This window comes from Cynocephalus volans, chromosome 12 (genome assembly GCF_027409185.1).
Source record: "Cynocephalus volans isolate mCynVol1 chromosome 12, mCynVol1.pri, whole genome shotgun sequence".
Taxonomy (NCBI): Eukaryota; Metazoa; Chordata; class Mammalia; order Dermoptera; family Cynocephalidae; genus Cynocephalus; species Cynocephalus volans.
The window spans coordinates 89,845,150-89,865,437 of NC_084471.1; the positions used below are offsets into that span (position 1 = coordinate 89,845,150).

Sequence of the window (20,288 nt, forward strand, 5' to 3'; positions counted from 1 at the left end):
TTGAGGCTTCTGAGAGTCTTCCAAAGTGTGTGATTTTTGTTTTGTTTCAAGATCATCAACGTTTCATTAATGTTTTCATCGGTGTATTTTTTTTCCTGAGTAATAGGCTATCCATGCCTCCGTGTGATATTTTTCCCTCTCTTTCACATGACTCGAGTGGATCAGTCAACCACAATTTTGTCTTGATGATGTTTATATTATTCTGCTGTCCTCTTGATATTAATTCCTTTTGTAGAATCAGGTAGAGATGCTGATGTGCTGATTTTGTACATTCAAGTACAGGAGCGATGACATTTCCAACATAAAGATGGTAGCAGAATTTTATCAGTGTGACTTCTATTTCTTAGAATTTATTTTGTAAATTTGTATTGCTCTTGAGTTCCTGTTTTATTTTTTCATGAATTCGTTTCATCATTTGACAATTTTGTAGTTCTTGACTAATTTTTTATGCATACCTTCAAGTGAACTAACAGGAAACTAACAGTGACAAATGCTTTGTAATTGTAAATTTAACGACTGATCAGGTGGTGACAAGAACACATTACATTTTCTTGTACATGAAGTGACCAAGTCTTTAATCTCTCTAAAGCATTTTTAAAAAGCTTTTGGAGCTTTACATTTACAGGTTAATAAGAGGAACTGGTGTGATTATTACCATCAGTTCTTACTGCTCTATACTTCCTTTTAGCCTCTTGGTAGAAGAAATGTTAATCAATTTAAAAGATAATAGCAATCATCCAGCAGTAATGAATGCCATAGGACAAAGTAACCATTATTATTAGAAATTTGAAGTTATCTGGGGACCAGAGTTTAAACAATGTTGAGTCTGAAACACCATACATTTTCATACTGGCTCCTGTTATAGCTGTTCTCATCCAATCTTATTGTTGATACTGTATTCCTCCTGTTCTTCCTCTTTCCAAATATAGTTAGAAAAATTTACTCTGCAGAATTTCTATGAGTGGGTTTTCATCTTGTATTGTGGGCTAAAGTTCTTTTCATATGACATTCTTCATAGTAATTGTATGAAAACTGTATTTATACAGTATATTTTTAGAACAGTTTGAAAATGATGAGTAGAGGTTAGCGAGTAAATCTAAAATTAAAGTCTCGAAAGCTAAATTAGAGATGTTAAAGGGAAGGGAGAAGAAATATTAAAGAAGAAGAAAAGAAAACATAGAAAGGAATGGCATCTGGCTCTGCAAAGCATCACAAATAAAACTGAGGGAGATTCATGAAATGTAATCATGTATTATGGTTGAAGAGTGAGAAACAAGTATTTTTCCAGGAGTCAAAATAAGGTGTTGGGGGCTGAGCCTGTAGCACACTCGGGAGAGTGTGGCGCTGGGAGTGCAGCGATGCTCCCGCTGTGGGTTCGGATCCTATGTAGGAATGGCCGGTGCACTCACTGGCTGAGTGCTGGTCACGAAAAAGACAAAAAAAATAAATAAATAAAATAAGGTGTTGGTAAAAAAAAAAAAAAAATGCTTTGGGACTATGTCAGAACTTAATGTGTTGGTTACAATTCTTTGGAAGAGGATGAATTAGTCATCACTGCCTAACAAAAAAGCCTAAAACCTAGTGTCTTAGAACAACTAATACTCCACACAGTTTCTATGGGCAGGAATCTGGGAGCAGCTTATCTGGGTGGATCTAGCTAAAAGTCTCTTGGAAGGTTGCAGTTAAGACGTCAACTACGGTTACAGTCATTTGAGAGCTTGACTGGTGCAGGTGGCTCATTTACATGCCCAACAATCAATGCTGGCTGTGGGCAGGAGGCCTCAGTTTCTTGCCATGTGGACCTCTCCTTGGGGCTCTTTGAGTGTCCTCATGACATAATGGGGGAGGATTTTGTCCCCCAGAAAACATTTGGCAATGTCTGGAGACATTCTTGGTTGTTGCAACTTGAGTGGGGGTGCTACAAGCATCTAGTTCTAGTGGGTAGAAGTCAAAGATACTGATAAACATCGTACAATACACAGGACAGCCACCAAAACGAAGAATTGTTCACCCCCAACTATCAATAGTGCTGAGGTTGAGAAGCCCTGTCCCAGAGCAAGTGATCCAGGAAGAAAGAAAAGTAGAAACTGCAATGTCTTTTATGACCTGGCATTAGAAGGCAAACTCTGTTATTTCTGCAGTATCCTACTGGTTATACAGATCAACTCTATTCATTGTGGGAGGGGATCTACAGGGGCATAAATACAAGGAGGCAGGAATTATTGGGGCCATCGTGGAGGTTGGCTATCACAGAAGGACTCTGTGTGTAGAAAGAATGTCATTCTTTGGTTTTGGTATTACCAAACAAGTTTTTAAAACTAAGTAATGAACATGAAATATAATTGATATTCCAGAAGCCACACCCTTTATTCTTTCCCGTATTTGTTTCCAAAAGTTCATGGAAAAATGGAATTGAAAGACAATATGAATCTTTCCATGAACTTTATGAAATACCCTCACATGTGTGTTTGTGTGTATAATTTACAGTATTGAGGCATTAAATCAACAGTCAGAAAACAAGAAAAATATTCTATTAAAGTATTAATGGAGAAGGAACATGGGGGCATTTTAAACAACAAATTAAATGGTGGATATTATTTGAATACTTTTAAATTAATTAAGGGCCATCAATTTAAATGTAAGAGAAATGTGTAATTACCACATTGAAGCAAGTGTCCCCCAACCACATTACTCGCATCCACTTTTAAAAGAAGCGGGTATACATTAAGCAAAAGTGCAAAATGGCAAAACAAGGGAGCCAAATAAGAAACTGGAACATATTTCCCTTAGCTAAATAACTTAAGTCTTAATTTAAATGTCAATCAAATCTAATGATAGCATTAACACAGCAAAAGCTTACCTATCAAAGAGTTCCTGGAGCTCTTTCTGCCTGGCTGACAAGGGATTTTAAAATTTCTAAGTCCAAAAGTAAGCATCTGTTCATGTAATGGGGCTTCTGTACTATGTAAGATGATAGACATGATTTTTAAGAACCTTCTAAATAAGTATGGAGTTGGGGCGGCCACATGAGGAGGATTCCTAATTTGTCAAGGGCTAAGAAACTAATTTGAAGTTTTTACAGTTGTCTTTATCTTACATTACTTTGACTGACTCTTGCACATAAACGTAAACCTTTTCTCCTCTAAATTCTTCGCGAAGGAAAGGTCAGCAGGTACACTCCAATCTTTTTGGAGATCCTCATATTTGTTTCATTTTGTCTTCCCTAGTAAAGCTCTCCTGAGCTGTAGAAAAGAAATGCCGTATTTGGGAGAGGAGGCTTCCTGCAGTGAATAAAGAGGTACAAGAGAAAGGGTGAACGTGGGCGCGTGCTAGGGAAGGGAGGTGCCGCAGCAGCACGTTGTGCAGTTCAGCTGTCATGTAACTTCCCTACTTAATTTAATACGATTATTTCATCAGAGAGGATAATAGCCACAGCATGATTAATTTTGCAACATGTTTCATGAATGTCTTTACTCTTCCCCATATGTTATTATTGCTACTTACTTCACATGAGTATTTATGATAAATATGGGAACAATCATAGTTTTCAAATCGTGCAGAGGAAGAAGCCTGAAATTATATAACATTTTTATTCAATCATTGTATGGCTATTAAAGAATCAAAGTGTTTTTATAACTGAAACAATGTATTAAATGCATAGACAAGCTATCCTTAAGGAATTCAGTTTTAAACAAACACAGTTCCACATATGTCTATACCTAGGGTTTAAATAAAAAGTAAATGTACTTCTTTTCTCCTTTCTTACTGCAGAAAACCAAAGTCTCAAAGCCACATGCCTAGATGTCAGTTGATTTGTGTTTTTCTAATACCCAGTATATAATACCCATTAATAAATAGTTGAAATGCCATTTAATAAATAATAAATGAATGATTGGATGGATGGATGATTGAATGAATTTCTGTGTTCTTGTCTGTTGCCATTAGAGTGGTATAAATTTGTTAACTGCCAAATAAATATTAGATTTTGAATAAATAATTTACTTAAATACTTAAGGAAGTGGAATTTTTAGACAACTGTGATATGGCATGAACCAAATTATCGATTAAATAATGAAAATGAACAAAGGTGTAATAAAGATGAGATTTTTTTTCTGAAGCGTATGACCATGTGCACATCCTTGGTGATGCGTATTGTGGTTCAACAACCCACATGTGGGTAGATTTCCATGTTGTGAAGGACAAAAATAAAAATAGAAAAAAAATGAGTAGACTTCTTTAGGATACTGGTATCTCTGTTTTTTAGTTCTCTATTAAAATTCCTTAGCAAAGAATAAAAGGCTAAGGCGTGCAGAAAGAGAAAGAACACTTTTTCTTTGGTAAATTATATTTGATTTGTCTTAAGTCATTTGATATTTGCACATTATAAAATTATGAATATTTTACAATTATGTTAGAATAACTTTTTTTAGAATAAACTTATTGTTTGAAAACCATCTAAAAATATATTTTAACTTTATATAGTTACTTTACAGTGTTTGCTAAAGTTTATATCGAATAATCTCTAATTCCTTGATGACAATTGGTTTTTCTTTAGTGCATCTAAGGCTACATATTTGTGGCACATTCTTTTCGTTATTAGATTTCTTTGTTTATCTGTATGAGGGATTGCCACTGGCAGGGATACAAATTAATTAGGGCTTCCACAATATTGCATATTTTATGATCACAAGCTGGTGACAAGTGGGATGTTTGCTTTTAGGCAAGTCATAGTAGCTATAAGTAAATGGAACATGTCTTGACTATGTGTTTATTTGGATTTTACTTGTTTTGCATTTCATTCCAGACAACTAAGATTAGCCAGTTGTTTATTAGGAGTAGTTATATTCATGAATAGGTTTCTAAACCTTGTATGTGGGTGTTCAAAATATTATTTTCTTGTTCTGTGTGTATTGTACATTAACCCTTGGGATTTTTCTCAAAGAGTCTAATTAAACAACTTTTTAATATTACCAAAGGAAATTTTTAATTCTTTATGGTGTAGAGAACAGAGGAGCACAAAAAGTCACCAAAATGAGTCAATAATTTGTGCCTTAATTTTTTAACTAATGTATAAAAGAGCAAATGTGTGTATTACTTTTATTGCGTGTGTATTTACCCTTATGTGGTTTATCTTGTGATAGAATAGTATGGTTGGATCTGAATTTCAGAAATTACATTCCACCAATGTCTTTTTAAATTTAGAGTTAAATTTGTCATATAGATAAAAGAGTACTGTATGTTGAATCCAACAACTTGGGTTTTATTAGAACTTTTTGAGCCTCAGTTTATTCCGTGAGATTATTAATTACTTCATAGTATTGGAGACCAAATGAGTAATTTAGAATATTTATAATGAACTTTATAAATGTAAATAATAGCCTACTAGTTAAATGTGTTTATCTTTGCTTACCCATTTACTTAAGCTTAAATGCTTTATGTTTATCATAAACAAGTTTGGAGCTACTCAGAGATACATGCTTTTTTTAACTATCACTTTGTGTATAAATGAAATAATTATGAAATATGCTATTTTCAAAAGTTTAATTGCAACCTCATTTAACAATTTGGCAAGTAATTAAAAGGAAATTGTATTCCTCACTGTTTGATGGTGTACTTGACAGAAATGCTGTCTTTTCCAATGCTTTCTAGATCTTGAAAATCACTTACATTCTTTTATTTTCTTACATTTTATTAAATAAAATATATGTTTTATTTGTAAGAATAATGGCTTATCATGATAAACTTTCAAGTATCTCCTAAAAAAAGATACTGCAAGTAAAAACCAGTGTAAGAAATCTTACCTTTAGCATTTTATTGCTCATACCCATAATTATGAGAATGAATGCCATAAATAAATGGTCCACATCCATTTCATAGTTAGGGCTTTAAAATTTTCATCTAGTCAAATGAAAAAAATAATTAACAGAAAATGGGAAATCACTATAATTTCTGTATTCTTCGTGAGCAATGGGCATTTGATATAGTAGCTCAGGAGTATATTATTAAAAGAACCAAATTGTGAAATAATATCATATAATGGGTCAAAGTTATTTATACAGTTACCACCATAAGAATCAAGCATGTGAGTTCTTATTAATATACTATTAGCCTGGTCACACAGTGGAAGAGAATGAAAGGGCAATTTTGAATGACATTTATATCAACTTTGGAAGTGTCACCCTCTAGTATGTCCTTGGGGCCTTGCACTTTTTGGCTTTCAGACATCTGTGCTGCTTTGAATGGAGGAGAATATGAAGAGTTCCAGTGGGTCTCTAATAATGCTTTGCAGAGTCATCCTTCAGCATGCACACGTAATAGTTCTTAGTGCTTAAAGCTAAGAAATACAGCATCTCACCCCCTCAGTGCCCACATCTGCGCCACCTTCATCAACACCGCCGTTCCGCCTGTGTATACACTCACCACACACTATTTTCTCTGTGGTGATAAATCTCCCTGTTCCAACTCTGGCAATACATTTCTTCCTCTATTTTTTTTTTTTTTTTTTTTTTTTGCTGAAAAAAAGTCAAGTGAAACAGCTACCTTTAATATCTCCAAGAGCATCCACCAAAACTTTTGCAAGAGTTGTGATGCCATCAAAAGGAAATTCTAGGGATGTCATGAGAGAAGCCAGTAGTTTCACACAGAAGGTAGTAAACTGGTACAGCCTTTGGTAGGGGGAAAACAGTGCCTGGAATGTTTACAGCTGCATAGAAAATAGTCTGTAAAGTCCCTGTCTGACAGGATATTTAAGCTTAATTGACAGGGAGAAGATCTGGATTCTAATCTTTATTGCTCCACTGAATCTCAGTAGCATTCAGTTTATTATGCATATGCAAGTTTCTATTTATTACTAGTACTACAAGGTATGTCTCAATTTTAAAGACTGAGGTAATACTACATATTTTTTAATGTTACCTCCTTATATTGAGGAAGCTTTGTGAAGAGTTTTGAAGCCTAATAGGACTTTTTCTTTTGTGGGGGGGCTGCTGGCCAGTACAAGGATCTGAACTCTTGACCTTCGTGTTATCACCACCACACTCTAACCAACTGAGCTAACCAGGCAGCCTGTAATAAAACATTTTTAATAGTCTCTCTTTTTATATTACACAAGGCAGTGGCTCTTAAACTTTAGTGTGCATCGGAATCACCTGGGAATGCTTATGAAAACAAAGGTTGCTGGGACCTATCTCCAAGGTTTCTATGATAGAGAATTTGCCTTTCTAACAAATTCCCAAGCAGTGCTGACGCTAGTCCACGGGCCACATTTTACTATACTCATCCATACTCGAGTATTGTAAAAGGGCACAATACTTCCAGGTATATATATGGCATCATATATATGGATTATGGCTTAACAGCCCAACTAAATGTATCATATTGAGCAATCTAAGAATGATTTTGCCCCAAAGGTTTTTTAAATGCGAAAGTAAAAATTCCATGAATCAATCATGGAATTATCTTATTTAATTTCCTGCCAAGATTCTATGAATCAATAGAAATTTGGCACAATGGTCATTAATTTATTGGGTATCTCACATGGTACCAGATTGCTAATTTGAATTATCTCACAGATTTTCAAATAACTGTTCTTTTCCCTGAAGCAAAAAACAAAACTGAAAAAAAATGCTATGAGTAATTTTTCATAATGTGTTCATGGGTTTCCTAAGTGCTCCTAACCAAGGAATCGAATAATAGTCTAATAATAATAAAGCGCTTTAAAAATGTAAACTTCAAATAGATATCATATTATACCATTTTACCGTTTTTGTAAAGTGATTTATTTCAGTGGTATTTTGGTAAATATGTACATTAAATTTTTTTGCACATTCATCAACACACGCTTCCAAATCACTCAATCACTACAGTTAATTAAAAATTGTTCTTCTTTCAGCTAGTTATCCTGCTATTGGTAGACATTTTATATTCTTAACTCATGAAATAGTAGCTAAGTGGAAACTACATTTTTATTCTTCCATAATATCTATGTAAAATTAGATAAAATGTAAGCAATGATGTAAATAAGTGGCAAAATATTTCAATTTTAGAACACAGAAAAGGAATAAAATAACTTGCAAATCCATTTGCAATGAAAGAAAAGTAATGTAATATAAATAGTATCTGATTCTTATATGATATAATAGAAATTTCAGTGATATTATATCCACAAATTTTATGTATGAAGTTACCTAAGGGCTAACGTAGAAAGGTATAGCACTGAGTATAAACTATTGTCCCCGTTCAAGCACAGAACAGTTGAAAATCATCAACCACGATGAACTGGTCCCATACGAATCTTCATACCACAAGTAGTGCACTATAAGGAAAATCTGGAGAACAAGTCTGGATTTAAAAAATCATGAGGTTTGTTAAGTGTTTAGAACAGTGTTGCATAAAGCTATGTAGTACATTATTAGAGTAACGTTAATTATGTTTATTTTAATTTTTAAATGAAATCCAAAAGTGTTTCTGTGAAACCTAGGGGAAAAGATTATTTTCTAAAAAATTTAGAAAATTTTCTTTTTTTTTTTTTTGTACTAAATTGGAGAACAGTTCTGATTGTTTAAGTCCTTCATCATGGATGTTCCAGGTACTCTGCCTAAGCACCAGGGTAGAAAGATGATTGAGATTCAACTCCTGTTCTTCAGAGGTTAAAAAAAAATACAAAATAAAAAGACCCAAAATTTTAGAATTTTATATGAACTATGTAACGTCTCCCAATAAAAATGAATAGCACAAAGAATAGCTTTTTAACAATTTCTTACAGGTTACATCAATTATGTGTGCTTTCTGTGGATAGTTGAGCATACGTGTACTTTCTCTTATACAAAAGGTATTTCATAATATGTAGTTGAAAGTGACTTATGTTGACAGCTAGCCAAACTCTGTAATGTTCAGACTGAATGTTGAGATCACTGATTGGTAGAGTATTTTGATGGGAAATGACAGGCTGTATACCTGTGTGTTTCTAGGCATTTTTGATCAGCCTTTCCTTCTCACAGCTCATGTTCTGATGATCATTGCAGGATGAAGTGGCACAGCCACTGAACCTATCAGCTAAACCCAAGACCTCTGATGGCAAATCACCCACATCACCCACCTCTCCCCATATGCCAGCTCTGAGAATAAACAGTGGGGCAGGTCCCCTCAAAGCCTCTGTCCCTGCAGCGTTAGCTAGTCCTTCAGCCAGAGTTAGCACAATAGGTAAGTTCTGTTTCTTTTGTTCTTCTTGATTTTCTGTTTATTGCAATTGAATGATATCATTTTTAAATTGGCACATCTCACATGCCCTGTTCATGGCTTGGGTTCTAGAGGAGGGTTTCAATTTGTAGAACTACGTAGATCTGTTTTAATCATGCAAATGAAATTTCTAACCGAAATTCAAGTTGTAATGTCCCCCTGAAAATCTAATTGTATTGGTTATGTTTATATATGTGACTTATGTCCATAAGCTTATAAAAAGAGGTCTAAATGACTAATCACAGTGAGCAACGGTTGCAGAATGTTGTTAGGTGACTAACTTGTCTTTTTCATCACAGAAATTTATTTCTATTTTTGTGACATGTACAAAGTATACATAATGATGAAATGCATTCTTCCTTGAACAGCAATTAACCATCAGGATGTGAAGTGTGTTCAGTTCCTAACTGCTTAAGAATTACTTGTATACACAAAAGTATTATAAACAGTAGATGGCTTCAATTTTCTGTCACTGTAATTTCAGTAGAATAAACAAACCATAGTAAATGCTTCTATAAGCTGACATAAAAAAATTCAATGATTTTAATTTTAGTATGCATAAATTAGACTGTAAATACTACTTAGTTCAATCCACATTTATTGATGTGTTTATTATTTGAATACAATTCTGACTAGGCTAGCAGAGGCCAGCCCTCAAGGAACTCATGGATTAGCTGGAGGAAAGTTATCCATCCTATAGTACAAGTCAACTACAGCAGGTGATATATATTCCAAAGCACAGATATAATCCTACAGTCAAAGAGAAGAGAGTGTTGGATTCTATTTGGGAATGACCAAGGAAGACTAAGTTGGAGACAGCCTAATTCAAACTGAACTTTGAAGAAGAGATTAAGTCCTAGGCATTCTAGGGTATAAGAAAAAAAAAAGAGTAAAAGAGTAAAATAGCATATTTTTGAGAAATGTGCTGATTTGGCTACAGTATAGAATGAATATGTGGTGGAATGTGATTAGAGCTAAAACTAAAAGGGTCAGATGGAATCTGATTGAATATTATCCTAAGGAATTTTGATTTTTTCAAGACAACAGTGTGGTCAGAACTTTAAGAAGAATGTTGTCAAAAGAAAGATATTGAAATCAGAGAAGCCATCGTTTTAGTGTAGGGCAAGAGTAAGTTACATAAGATAGAAATCAGCAATGATAAATTAAAGGGGAGAATAGATTGAAAAGATGTAATTAAAGAGGAATTGACATAGTTTATCCACAATAGAATGTATCTGGTAAGAGTCAAGTTGGAGATAGAGGAGTCTAGGATTCTGAATTTATGAAATAAGGATGGAGCCTCTAATAACTATGAAAGAGGAGACAAGAAGTGGACCAGCTTTGGGAGAAAACATAAATTCAACACATTATGTGTTGACACACAAGGAGCCATTTAAGTAGAGATGTTCAAGGAAAAACTGTAAACGTAAATCTGAGATATAAAAGGGGTGCCAGAATTTTAGATATGGAAGTTATTCCTTGATGAGGCTGTTGAAGCCAGGAGAGCAAATAAGTTTACAAAAAAAGTGTGTGCCCAATAAGAAGAGAAATGGGGTGAAGAATCACAGATACTACCCATTGTATTAGTTATCTATTGCTGTATAACAAATCTAAAACTTAGGGGCCTAAAACAACCAACATTGATTACCTCACAGTTTCTAAGGGTCAGCTTAGCTGGGCAGTTCTGGGTTAGGATCCCTCATATGATTGCAGTCGAGATGTTGGTCAGAGCTGCAGTCATCTGCAAACTTTACTGGGGATGATGATCCGTTTCCACAATGACTCACTTACACGGCTGTTGGCTGGAGACCTCAGTTCTTGGCCACATGGGTCTGTCCCTAGGTCTGCTCAGAGCATGACATCTAACCTTCTCAAGAGTGAGCGATCCGAGAGAGAGCAAAGAGAACAGCACAATGTCTTTTATGACCTGTAAAGTCAGCTCTGCACTATTCTGTTCATTATAAGAGAACCACTGAGTCCAGACCAGCTCACGGGAAGAAGAAGGAGGCTCCGGGTCTTGAAGGAAAGAGTATCAAAATGTCTTTGAACATAGTTTAAAACGACCACACTCTTTTAGGTGAAAAACTGATGAAGAGTAAGTGAGTGTCTCAGAATAAGAATGAAAACAAAGAGCAAGTGAGTGTCTTAGAATAAGGATGAAGATATGTCAGTGTCAAGCTAGACTAGGAAAACTAAAATTTCAGAAAAGAGGGGTGATTTCATGGTGGAACATTCTGTAGGAAAGTTAAAGAACATGAAGAAAAGCCTTAGGATTTAACTGGAATTCACAGATAGGTAGACTTTGACAGAGAAGTTTGAACAGATTCCAAATTAGAGAGATTTGAAGAATATGAGGAAAGAAAGTGCATTTGATGATGTAGACTTATCTTTTTGTAAGTTGGGTGTTGAAAAGTGCTTATAGTTTGGGAAGGCAGAGTAGAGGCAGATTTTAGAATAGTAATATATATTTATTTACACATATATATATATATATTCCTCTTCAAGAGAGGAGAGGAAGAAGAGTTAGAAAGATGTACAGATATGAAAGGGCGCGAGGGTAACAATAGAGCAAGGAGAAGAGATGGTGGGAAAGGATTAGTCTTGGAAAGGAAAAAAGCTCCTTTTTTCTGAGTCAAAGAAATGAAGAGGAAAAATGGTAAAGATTAGGAGAAATTATGGGGCAGACAGAAAGAATGCTAAGGGAGTATATTTCAAATGCTTTAATCTCCACAAAGTCGAATTCAGGATTATTTGTTACGAGGAATTCAGTCTGGATCAGTAGGCAGCAGTGAGAGGAGAAACGGTGAAAACAAGTTTTGAGAAGTTTGAAAAAGGTTTGGGATACACATGTGCTTTTTCCTGATTATGGTCTGACACTCAGTTATTCCGCTCAATATCCTAAATGAGTGCCAAGATCACATTTGCTTTTATGTACTATACTTAGTACATAAAAATAAAAGTATATATTTTATTTGGCAAGAATGATTTACTTCCGTAATAAACATGAAGGCTTATAAAGATCACAGTGTTGGTCTATGAGCTCCTTTTGTAATGTTACTAGGTCTAGACTATTTAACTAATAGAATAACTATTTGCATTTTTATCATGTATGGATATTTTTACTGCAGCATTTTCAAGGATTAGCTATGACAAAGTATTTTAGAAAGGCAAGAATGTATTTAATGCCATTCATCATATGACTTGCTCCACTACTAAAACATCTCTCATGTTTTTTCCTGAGAAGTTCCTTCACCACATACACATTCCTCATATTTTCCAAGGATTTGAGGCCACTACAATTTACTTTTCTCTTTTCAACAAATGCAGATGTTGAAAGCTGAAACTGTAATGAGTAATAATGTAGTTGGATAAAAGCTGTGAGGATTAATGGTGTTGTAAAGGTCACCTCTGAAAGAAGAATTAATGTGTTATGCCATTAATAAACCACAGAAAACTGTGGACCAAAAGATAACTTATCGTTAATGACATGGGACTCTTTGCTATGTATCTATTAGCTACAAATATAGAAAGTGACTTTTTGAAGTTGGTGACCAATTACAGTGTATTCTAGAAGAATGCTTTTGATATGGTGTGTACATGATAGGCAGCACCAAAGAAAGGAGATCTTTAAAAGGCATGAATAGTTAGAAGAATAATGGATAATTTTAGAACATTTTTGACCAGCTGTTATCTTTCCCTTATTGGCCTTTTACACTTATTTTGTACATGTATATAACACTTTTAACTTTTTTTAAAGCCTTTCTAAAATCTATTTCCTCACTGCAGCTATTCTAAAATTATAGACCCTTAACTAGATAGAGGAGATAGCCATACAACCTAGTCAAAGCTTGTAATTTTAAAGATACAGAACAGAGATCTAAGAAGCTGTCTACCTAGGATTTGAAGTAAGTTCCTGTCAGAGTCTAGACGGCTCTTTGCCTCTATGTTTATTACCTTTGTTTTAGTTTTAAAGAAACAAATGTACATGAAGACTGGTAACTTGTCCAAACTCACAGCCAGTGGAGGTTGGGGCCCTACAACCATAGTCTTGGAGCTGGTATTCTTTCTTTTTGCTTGTTGTCTATTGGCAGCCTTTCTTCAGTAGATGCTCTTCTCAGTCATTTGTCCATTCACTGATCAGTCCAGCAAATGAGAATTCAGTATCTTGTCTATGCCATATATTTTGCTAAGTCTGGAGGATAAGCAGGTGCAAGAAAGTCTTGGACTGAGACTTTAGTTGCCTGCAGTCTCTGTCCTAGCATATCTTTGGAACATATTGGAATGTATTATTCTTGCTCTTCATTCCTCAGATGCATTAACACGTGAAAAGTAAAACTTTGCCTGAGCAAATGTAGTGGATGCACATTGGCCAAAGAAAATGTAGGGAGATAGTTTCAAGCTCCTTAATTGTGTATTTTATTTCTACTACTTGCTAATTAAAACATTGTGGCATGAAGGATGGTGTTACCTTGAAGTTTCATTAGTTTACATTTTTAATGAACAAACTTTATACAAAGATTTTAATGAGAAAAACTTTATATGTGAGTACGTGATTGGACGAGTAAACTAGAATATTGTAATTCATAGAAACTGCTGGATTATCAGGAAGGTAGGGATATTATTCAAAGACATCTGACAATATTTGCATAGTACTTTACAGTTTACAAATTGCTTTCACGTTTATTATCTAATTCTTGTGAACTTTCACAGATGAAGAAATGGCTACATATCAGGGTATCAAAAATTTGATGATGATAAATAACCTCAAAAATAGAAAATTAGTATTTGTTGAAAATCACTGAAAATACAAATGACTTTTTCTTATAGCTGAAAAGTCCTATGTAAAATAAATATGTAGTAAATAAGAATTTGTATCGTTCTGATATCATCTGCTAAATCCATGAATTTTTAAAAATCTGTGCCATATGGTATAGACTTCCATTGAAAAGAAGACAGAGATAATCAGTGAACTTGGAATTATAAAGGCAGATACTTTCAATTTGGAAATATGCATTTATTCTTTCAACAGACCCTACCATGGGCCAGAGGAATAAAAGATTTAAAAAAAAAATTCCCTCAAGTAGTTAATAGACTGATGTGAGACGACCTTAGAAAAATGCAAGATAATGTGACAATAAAAGCATTTACAAGGTTTCAGAGGAGCATGTAAATGAGAAGTGCTAATCTTGCCAAGGAGCATGTCTGGGCTGTGTCAAGAAGTCCGCACAGAAGGGGTGACATTCGAGTAAATTCCAAAACACACCAGAGAAAAGCTTGGGGGACAGGGTTGGCGGTGAGAGAAGGAAGGCCTGTCCTTACAACAGGGAAAAAGTCCTGTGCAGCTTAAACGGAGAACTTGTGAGGGTCTGGCAGGAGGGAACGCAGGAAGGATAAGCAGAGGGGAAATCATGAAGAGACTTTTAGGCTAAGCTAAAGTGTTGGGAACTTATCCCAGAATGATGTTTTGGGGGGAACATTACAGGTTCAGAAGTTCCAATGTGTTTGTGAAAGGCTGCATACTGTCGTTACCTCTTAAAGATTCATCACATACATTAACATATTCAAGATTTTGAAAATTCATGCAATGAAGAAAGCTTTTTAACTTTAATTTGGCATTTCCCACACTTAAACATGGAATTGTTTTTTCACATACTATTACAAACCATCATTTTATGAAATGCTCCTTTAGGCACTAGGGTACCAAGAGATGGGTTTTTAATCAGAGACATGATTCAAATTGACATGATTCAAATTCCTTTTGTGGGGGAATATTTTGGAATGCTTTAACTGGAAGCAGAGTAGGAGATGGATGCAAGGACTGTAAGCCTAAAGATAGGGAAACCATTTAGCAGGTTAAGGCAATAGGGCCAGTGAGAGGTGGCTTTAGTCAAAGCAGGGACCATGGGGATGGAGAAGGAAATTTGAGAGTTGAGGAGGACATGTAACTGTTGGGGCTTGGTTGCCTTATTTCTGCATGGGGTAAAGGATATAATGTGGATGACTCCCAAGTGACTGGATGGGCCACCAGAAAGGTCTGTGGTCTTTCTAATATAGAAAGAGCAGATAGAGGCAGTGGGAAGATGATGAATTGTGTGCTGGGCATGCTGCACTTCAGGTACTCCTGAGACTTTCAAGCAGAGAAGCTTCACGGGCAGACATGTGATCTGGAAATCTAAAAGGGTTTGAGGCAGGCATTGGTTCGTTATTTTACTTGGGATAACCCCTCAATTCTTAAGAAGATGTTGAAGACCATGGTGGTACATTGGTTTCCTAGGGTTGCCACAACAAATAACTTTAAACTGGGTGGCTTAAAACAGAAATTTATTCTCTTGTTATTCTGTAGGCTAAAAATCTGAAGTCGGGTGTCAGCAGGGTTGGTTCCTTCTGGAGGCTCTGAGGAAGAGCCTGTTCCATGCCTCTCACTTGCTTCCTGGTGGCTACTGGCAATTCGTGGCATTCCTTGGCTTATAGAAGCCTAACTCCAGTCTTTTTGTCCATATTCAGATGGCCTTCTCCCCTGTCTCTGTGTGCCAAATCTCTCTCTCCTTTCTCTTTTGAGGACATCAGTTGTTGGCTTTTGGGCTCACACTAAATTCAGGGTGATCTTACCTCAAGATCCTTAACGTAATTAGATCTTCAAAGACCCTATTCCCAGATGAGATCACATTCACAGATACGGGGGTTAGCACTTGGGTATGTCTTTGGGGGGGACACAAGTCAACCCATTGCACGTGACGTTTCCTATTTTTTTTTTCTTTCCTTGTGTAGCAGCCATTACAGATTCATTCCCCTGAGAGTTCACTTCCTCCAAAATTGGACTTTCAAGTTTTTCCCTTCATTTCTGCCCTAGAAAGTATATGTAAGGGACCTTTTTATTAAAAAATGACAATTTTGAGATTTTTTTTTTTTTTTTTTTGGTAATAGTTGACACTGAGGCTTAAAAAAAATCAAAGTCTGATGAATTTAACAAAGTTACAGCATCTCACAAATTTCTTAGACTAATGATTCCTAACGAGCATTTTTCAGCTCTCATTTGAGAAGTTAACTGGAAGTCATTTTAGCCTTTACCCTCCCATTCCTCTCCTAAGATTAGGGCTCACTAAATCCTACACATACCCTCCCTTCTGATCCTGCCTTTAAATGCAATTGCTGCCTGAATTTAAAATGAAGGATAAATAAAACGTATCGTGTTGACCATTTGGGGTCTCTCTGGACTCTGATGGGATGACTCCCGTTTCATTGAACCTCTGTACCAACCAAGAACTAACATCCTCTCACATATTTTATCATAATAGTCAAAGCCAGGTAACAGGAGTGCCAACGGTGAGCACATAGGGAAAGTGAAAGAGAAGAGAAAGGAGTCCACATTTTTTACTGCATCCTCAGACACCAAGTGCTATCTACTCCTTCACATGTGTTATTTCATTTAATTCTTCCATCCACGTTACCTTCATTTTAAAGTTGAGGGAAATGGAAACTCTGAGAGATTAAGTGTTATAAGTTGTTAATGTCCCTTGGCTTTGGCAACTCAAAAGACTAAGGGAATTAAAAACAAGATTATAGTGGGAATTAGAGAGTGAGAGGGAGTGGGAGAGGATGAGGTAAAGCATGTTTGAGAAGCTTGACTTAGAAGGTGGAAAGAGAGACGGCTGGAAAGAGAGGGCGAAACAAAGTAAAGGAGGTATTTTATTTCATTGTTTTAGAGGAATGAGGTGGTAGAAATGGCAGAGAAAATCAGGTAGATATAAATGAGAAAGAGAATGATCAATGTAGAGGTCTAGAAATCTAGAACTCTAACATGAGTTTGGGGGATTTCCTTTGATTGAAAGTAGAGGCACCATTTAAACAGGAGTGGAATATGGGCATAAGCGGGGATAAATTTGAAGGTAGCAGAGTATAGGAGTGGGGATGGGGCAGGAAATTCAGAGTTTAAGCCTCACTGATCTTTCCAAAATCAGAGGCAAGGCCATTTACTGAGAGAGAGGGAGTCAGCAGGGTTTGAGATTTGGTGATTATGCTGAGAACAAAATTTAAAGAACCAGCAAACAATCCTATGAAGATTGAAAGCTATAAATGGCTTTATGATTTAACATAGCAAATACAAATGTTAAAATTTCATATAGCATTAGAACCAAATTTTGAGTCTCTAAAAGCAAGAATGTTTATTTTAAAATGAACTCCTATTTTCACCTGCACAAGAACACACACCTAAAATTGGAAATAGTGAATATAGAACATAGATCTGTCAGTTATTCACCCTCATGATAATTTACATTCATCTTGCATCTATATTAATCATTTTTCCTATACAATGTTATCTTGGCAGTCCCTCAAATGCATAAAGAATTCATGCTTTTTATTCAATGCCATGTGCCGAACCATTTTAAATATATTTGTGTTCTGGAGAAGCTAGATAGACAACATAAAAGCTAAACAGACTACAACAATGCGTGATGCAAGGTTGTGTATAAACAGGGGTCACAGAGGACTGGAAAATCAGACTGATCCTCTTAAGATCTTACTAAGTTAACACACCAAGACCATCACTGTCATATAAGAGCTATATTTCTTTCTAGAGTAATATTGTTCATGAGCAGAATACATTCAAGAATAATATATTAAGAAGGTTGTTCAGGAGAACAAAGTCAGGATATTGAGGACAATATAAGGTTAAATTCAACCATCTTTTATAGTAAATATTAACCATCAAGATCTTTCCTAGTTTAAATTTACATTTGTATTTATAATGAGCAGGAATGTTTTGTTCTTTGAATAAGTTCCAATGAATTTAGCTCTGAAAGGCAAAATATATAATAGCTCTTAAGGTTCCCCTTTCCGTCGCCTCCACTGGAACTTATCTTTATGCCTCAAGGAGATAGAGGGCCAGGTCTAAGTCTGTGCATAGGAAGAGAGAAAAAGGCATGGATCATTTAGGAAACTGCCAGCAGTGAAGCACTGCACTAATCTGACATCAGCTTCTTCAATAGAAATGTGTAAGCAGCAAGAAAATATTCTGTGTTGTTTGGCAATCAGCAGATCAGATAGAAGAGTCTAGCAATACAACAAGGATGTGTAATCTGACATGATTAGACAAGGCTCTTTAGTACCAGAACATTCATAATTGAGACAAAGAAAGAGTATTAATAACACTTTCCTAACACGGCAGTTAGCCATTTTATATTTCCTTTCTTTAATCTTAGTGTTTTTCAACAAATCATGGGATTTAATAGCGTGTTTTGGCAGATTAGAGGATTTATGGCCCAGATGTTTTTTGTTCTAAAAATGGATTAGGGTGTAAAGTTTGCTGGAATCCATGGAACATGTTGAGGCAAGCCGGTCATTTTATGTGTGATTAGTGCCTGCCTTCTGTCTCACAGTCCCTCCATCTGTCACAATTCACCAATGGATATGGTTAGATTTAGCCTCATGTCACAAACAAGTCCCTTTTCTGGGCAATTTCATATTACAGATTCATTTTATGCCATTTTATGCCCTAGTTAAAAGACAGGGAAAGAGAAAGATGAGATATTAGCTTTTCTTTAAAATATTTGCAAAGCGATCTTTTTCTGTTAATATTGTACTCTAAGATCACGCAGATCACCGTAATAATGTGCATCAAATAAATAAATGACCCGTGCTACAATTAACATTAAGTTAAAAATTAGTTTTGCTCCTTACACCTGCTGTTCTTTAAAAGAAATATTTTGGTAGTGTTTTTTTGTACTAACCATGGATTATAGAGCTGCAGACACAGGCTGGTCATTTGACCATCTCATTAAAAGTGTGAATTAAGTGTGACTAGTTAACAGTAGTCACAATTTCTTATCAAACAGTTACAGGTGCTTGGTTACATTCTGTGCTTGAATTTTAGCCTCTTTTTTTTTTTTTTTTTTTTTTTGTCTTTTTCGTGACCGGCACTACAGGCGGTGAGTGCACCAGCCATTACCCATATAGGATCCGAACCCACCGCGGGAGCTTCGCCGCGCTCCCAGCGCCGCACCCTCCTGAGTGCGCCACAGGCTTGGCCCGAATTTTAGCCTCTTAAGTATTAAAGGTTGTATCCATAGCAAACCAGTGCCACCTGTGGTGTATTTCACCATAAATGGATTTACGGGGAAAAATGCTCTTCTTTCAGTCAGTTAATAATGATTTATTCCTCCTGTATATAGCAAACATAATACAGTAGTTGCTATACACAAACTCTAAATTGACCTTTCTAATACTATAACAGATTCAATAATCATAGTGATGACTATCAAAACCTCTATCCTTTGGTAACATTCAAATATTCCTTGCATGGAAAAAAATCAAAGCTAGGTTTTATTTTTGCACTATGAAATATTCAGATAATTTAAAACTTTAAAATATTTTAAACTTCTTTCCAAATACTTGGAAACAACCATATTTTACTTGCTTAAATATTATGTTTTTCTTACAGATGTTTGGAAACATGTTCATGTATGACTGTGTAAATCAGTCATTACCAATTAATCGTTCATTTATTCATTCATCTTAGACAAATTCCATGAATAAGTTATTATATGCCAGACACTAGCCATTACCCAAAAAAGAAGTGATTTTTATGGTTAAAAGTTAGCCGATCCATGCATTTGTACAAAACATATCTTTTGATCTGTCACATTTCCAGGTTACTTAAATGACCATGATGCTGTCACCAAGGCAATCCAAGAAGCTCGGCAGATGAAGGAGCAACTTCGGCGGGAACAACAGGTGCTTGATGGGAAGGTGGCTGTTGTGAATAGTCTAGGTCTCAATAACTGCCGGACCGAAAAGGTTAGTTCATAAAATAGCTTACTTTCCAGAAATAGTTAATTGTCTGAATGCTTTTCCCTTTTATCTTTTCATCTTCTTACTATATTCAGAATGCTGATTCTCTCTCCTTTTATCCCCTGCATCAACAGAGAAGTCCCCATGCCCATCCTAATCAAAACCATCTGGAAATGGGAAGGGTTACACTTTTCTTTATTCATCTCCAAACCTTATTGACAGTTAGTATCCTCTTTTATGCCACCAGTTTGTATTAAAATGAA

The 20,288-nt window shown here is 35.5% G+C and overlaps 1 protein-coding gene across 2 annotated transcripts in view; it reads left to right on the forward strand.

Annotated features, from left to right (window-relative positions):
• The window catches only part of SOX5 (SRY-box transcription factor 5), a 338,183-nt gene that overhangs the window by 290,246 nt on the left and 27,649 nt on the right, over window positions 1-20,288 (forward strand). The window contains exons 9-10 of one of the 2 annotated variants that reach the window (XM_063075388.1): window positions 9,024-9,201; window positions 19,886-20,031. The exons of the other annotated variant lie outside the window; for it this stretch is intronic. Coding sequence (XP_062931458.1) covers window positions 9,024-9,201; window positions 19,886-20,031 — 324 coding nt within the window. The remainder of the gene's footprint in view (window positions 1-9,023; window positions 9,202-19,885; window positions 20,032-20,288) is intronic. 2 annotated transcript variants of the gene reach the window in all.